Source organism: Papaver somniferum, chromosome 4 (genome assembly GCF_003573695.1).
Source record: "Papaver somniferum cultivar HN1 chromosome 4, ASM357369v1, whole genome shotgun sequence".
NCBI lineage: Eukaryota > Viridiplantae > Streptophyta > Magnoliopsida > Ranunculales > Papaveraceae > Papaver > Papaver somniferum.
Window position 1 is genome coordinate 13,223,959 of NC_039361.1, and position 5,081 is coordinate 13,229,039.

A 5,081-nucleotide genomic window follows, 5' to 3' on the forward strand; every position below is an offset into this window, starting at 1 on the left:
GTGGAAAGATGCAAATCCAGATTGGTTGCTAAGGGTTTTCATCAAGTTGATGGTGTAGATTTCAATGAAACATTCAGCCCAATGGTTAAAGCAAGCACAATTAGAGTACTTCTCACTCTTGTTGTCTCTAATGGTTGGCACATGCAACAACTTGATGTCTCCAATGCATTCCTGCATGGAGATTTGAATGAGACAGTATACATGCATCAACCCCCTGGATATGTTGATCCTACTAAACCCAAACATGTCTGCAAGCTCAACAAGTCCATTTATGGGCTCAAACAGGCTCCCAAAGCCTGGTTTTAGAAGTTTAGTGGCTTTCTTATAAATGTTGGGTTCATCGTGAGTGATTCTGATCACTCTTTATTTCTTTATTTGTCTGGTGTGGAAGTTATTCTCCTTCTACTTTATGTGGATGATATTATCCTCATTGGAATCTCTACTGAACTGCTTTCAAGATTTGTTTCTACACTCAACACTTCATTTTCTATGAAGGATCTTGGGGAATTGCACTATTTCTAAGGGATGGAGGTTACTAAGTCCAACTGCAGCAATAATATACTTCTCACACAAAGAAAATACACTCTTGAACTGCTTGAGAAGACTGCCATGCTCGACTGCAAGCCTTCCCCCACACTTGTTTCAAGTGGCACAAGAGTATCTCTTCATGCTGGTGAGTTACTTCCAAATCCATCTGACTATAGAAGCATTATTTGTGCTCTTCAGTACTTAACACTTACCAGGCCAGATATCACCTTTGTCGTTAACTTTGCATCACAGTTCCTTCATGCACCTACCTATGAACATATGATTCTAGTCAAGAGGATATTGCGATTTGTCAAATCCTCACTAGGGTATGGTATAACCATAAGATCAGGTGACATTACCACTATCTCTGGTTACTCAGACTCTGATTGGGATGGTTATCCTGATTCGCGAAGATCAACATCTGGCTACTGTGTTTTTGTCGTCTCTACACTTGTTTCATGGCAGTCCAAGAAACAACCAACTGTCTCTCAATCCTCCACATAAGCAGAATACAAAGCACTCGCTTGCCGCTTGCGTGGCATCCGAAGTCATGTGGATTGCAATATTTCTTGAGGAGATGCATGTCTCAGTCTCTACATCATACCATTTGTTCAGTGATAACATAGGAGTTCGAGCCTTGGCCATGAATCCAGTCTTTCACGCTCGTACTAAACATATTGAACTGACTTACCACTACATTAGAGACCTCTTTCAAGCCGGCACTGTGGATGTTGAATACATCTCTACAGCTCTCCAGATCGCAGACGTTTTCACTGAGGGCTTACCTCTTCCAATCCTTGATGGTCTTAGGGACAAACTGATGCATTTATGTACCTCTCCTGCCTCAGTTTGAGGGGGAGTATTAGACAGTAAAACTAGTCTTTTACAGTTCTTATTATTACCATTATGTTTGTCTCTTTGTTTAAGGAATATCCTAGGTTTATCCTTTAGGGTTTCTCTATGTTTGGTCCCTATCATTGGACTATAACTATCAATGATGTAACCTCTCTTGAGATATCTCTAAATACAAGAACCTTTTATCTAATATTTTCTTACATCATTAATATCTCTGAACTGTTGATACCTCTACCATTTATTACTTTTGTTACATCATTGATACATCAGCATCAACACTGATATTAGATTCATAAATCTCATAGGATGAGATACCTATCTTTGAATAAAGTTTTTTCCGGACATACAAACTGATACGTTCTTTGGCTTTGAAACCATTATTGAAATTACCATTTACAATCAAAAAAACATAAAAATTGTTCATATCCTTTGGCCTTAGCAGAAAATGCATAAATGCTGGAATATGTTTTCCATTTGTGACCATTCAAATATTCACTGCCTTGGTTAACATAACTTTTTAAGATTAAGATTCTTTAGATTGAGAACGTTGTTATCTATGATAGCAATACTGTGGCCAGACTTCATTTATGACTCATCTGGTGCTTTATTCCAGAAAAAGGAACACGTAGATAAACTGCTTCCTCTATTGGTAACTGGAAGTAGACTTGAATCGAGCTCAGTTACATAAACGAAAAGGATATATAGGAATTATTGGCTTTAAATTTGGAGAACAAGTAATGGAAAAATTGTTTGATACATATCAAAAAAGGATGTGCTACAAAAACATACCAAAGAAATAAAAAATCAAAACAAACATGTATATGAAGCTCATTTGTACATGTCAAATCAAATTATTTGATACGACTCTTTATATAACTCCCCTGCGTGAGTAGCCGAATCTAACAGGGTGTTAGTCCTCAAGGGAGTTGGGGGAGTTGGGTGTTGGGTTTTTGCCCGTTAGTCGTGGGGGAGTTCAGAAGAGTCTCTCAAAATCCCCGTTAGTCGTGGGAGAGTTTAGAAGAGTCTCCCGAACTCCCTAGAAAACACCTGTTAGTCGTGGGGGAGTTTGACAAAAACTCTTGAACTCCCTGTAAGTGGTAAAACCTTAGAATGCTAGGGATTTAGTTGTTTTGGGGAGTTCTGGAGAGTTGATAGTGTATTTTTGCCTATACACAAGTCTCTCAAAACAGTAGAGATTTGGAGGGAGTTTGAAAAGAGAAAAACATAGGAGAAGAGGAATCGCTTCACCTTCAAGTATGGTTTTCATCTTTTTTTTCTTCTTCTTTGATCGCCATGATTTGATGGGTTTTTTTATTGTGATTACCGTTATATACTAGATAACTAGCTCTTTGTACATGTTGTATTGGTGCAGTTCTCTGATGAATAAGAATCTCTTTTGATTATTTTTTTTCCACAACTATTAGGAAAAGTATAACAGTAGAAGTTTTAATAGGATATTCTGGGTTAGTAGTGATTGTTTTGTATAAGTTGATATTGACGGTTGTTGTGTGTGACGATATGCTTAGCTACACCATGAAAATTTCTTATGCACATACAAGTGAGTATGTGGCTTGATTAGTTTAATCCGACCATAATTTGTGGTCTTTCTTCTCCATCTAAAGAGTTGTAAATGTAACATGCACATTGGCGGTATCCTCAAGTTCCACATCAGACTAGTATATTGTCCTGGAGATGGACAGATTTTTGGAGAGAAAATGGGAATTATAGATTGTTGGACATTTGTGTTTGTATTGATAATCATTTGGGCATCATTTGTTTGTTCTTAAATATGCAAAGAGTTGTAAGTGTAACCTGCACATTGACAGCCTTGACAAGTTCTACATAGGCACTTTCCCGGTGCAGTATGCAAGGCGGGTCAATCTATGGTGTACAATACTTATGCAGCTTAGAAGAAATGTTGAGATAAGAGCCTCATTTCCACCTGTAAGCATCGAAATACAGTTTCAGTGCGAAAATATAATCATCCAAATAGTTGGGATGACCACTGCAATTGATCGGAAAAAAAAAAGAAAAAAAAAATTACCACTTCCTCCCTTGCACTAATTTTGGTAGATTATATCAACGTATAGCTCGCATTCTCATCTTTAACTGTATGGTGAATTCACAACTTCAGAACTTATGTTGCTACACTTTTGTTAAATTGTACATATTGCAAACTCGCAGCAGGGCATTCACGCAATTTTGTGGATTTACATAAATGAAATGCTAACACTAGACTTAACGCAACAACGCCTTTAGAAAATATCCAAAGCTCTGTGCACTTATTTACTTTTATCCATGTTCCATTTACATACAAGTTAAAAGCATTAAAAGCATAACTGTCAATTATATTTATTCTCAAACAAGCATTTACATATAGATAATTACATACTTAGTCAAGGTACTGACGAGATATCTCTCCAGATTGTAAAATGTGCATACAGTCGACCATCTATCTACTAATATGGGTTGTTAACACAACTTCTATTCTATATGCGAAGAAGAGATATCTATATGCACTGGCTAGCTACTTCAGATGAGATTATGTAGTAGTTTTTGTTTGAGTAACCGAAATATATAAAGTGGTAGTCAGAAAAACACAGTACACATGTTTTAACAGAATTAGCATGTGGAGAACAGTAGTTGTTATTCGTATACGAGTGGTAATGGATAGGTTATACATGAAGTTAGGAGGATGTATCTTGAACTATACTAAGCCAGTTTCTAGTGAGCTGCAGTTCAATGTGTGTGGAAACAGTAACATTGTTAGGAAGACAAGTTTTTCATTCTTCTATCTTATGTATACTTGTAGCAGGATGAAGAAGGTAGTTTAGGAATGAACTCTCCCAAACTCCCTCTAATAAACTCTGTCAAACTCCCTACGCTTTCCTAGATTTCCTGAACTCAAAAACAACAAACTCTCTCAAACTCCCCACACTCTCTCAAACTCTCTCAAAATCCCCAAGATTTAAAATACACTAATCCAAGTTTGCAAACTTTTTCTTGCGGAACAATTATGAATGATTCTGCTCTTCACTGTCCTCATTAGTCCAGTGTCATTGTTCAGTTTGATGCTCAATCCAAAAGCTTCTGAAAACAAGATTTCCGCTTCACAAACCAATGTGAATTTGAAGGATACTATGGAATATAGGGAAACTGTATAACAACATGATGATGTATGTATATGGAGCAGGTAGTGAACATTACATGCACAGGAAAAACTGAATTAAGCTTAATTACATAAACGAAAAGGATGTCACGAAACAAACAGTATAGGAGGTGTCGGGTTTAAATTTGGATAACAAGCACAAACTGTTTCGTGATATATGACAAAAGGAGGTGCTACGAAAAACACACCAAAAATAAACTTAAGATAATTCATTTCTACGTACCCTGCAGATGTTCATTCAATATTTTTTTCCTACGTCAGTGCCCAAGTTAGGTGAAATTAGACTCTCTATATAACTCACTCCGCTATTTATCATTCCCTCAATCTGGTGATTCAATTGTCGGAAGGTTTTCTTCTTTGGGTGTATGGGAGTATGTTCTGGTAATGGCACATCTATAATTCTCCCGGTGTTAACATTGAATGACATTATAACTTCAATGGAGGTTTCTCTAGTGGTATTAATGCCTAACCAATGAAGAGATCCATTAAATAGAAAAACACCATCCTTCCTATGATGATGATTAGGGGG

At 36.9% G+C, this 5,081-nt stretch overlaps 1 protein-coding gene across 1 annotated transcript; it reads left to right on the forward strand.

Moving 5' to 3' along the window:
* The first annotated feature begins 525 nt into the window (after nucleotides 1-525).
* LOC113272031 (uncharacterized mitochondrial protein AtMg00810-like) lies at nucleotides 526-1,032 on the forward strand. The gene has a single exon (XM_026521946.1). It carries the CDS (start codon nucleotides 526-528, stop codon nucleotides 1,030-1,032), a length of 507 nt encoding a protein of 168 aa, XP_026377731.1.
* Nucleotides 1,033-5,081: the final 4,049 nt, after the last annotated feature.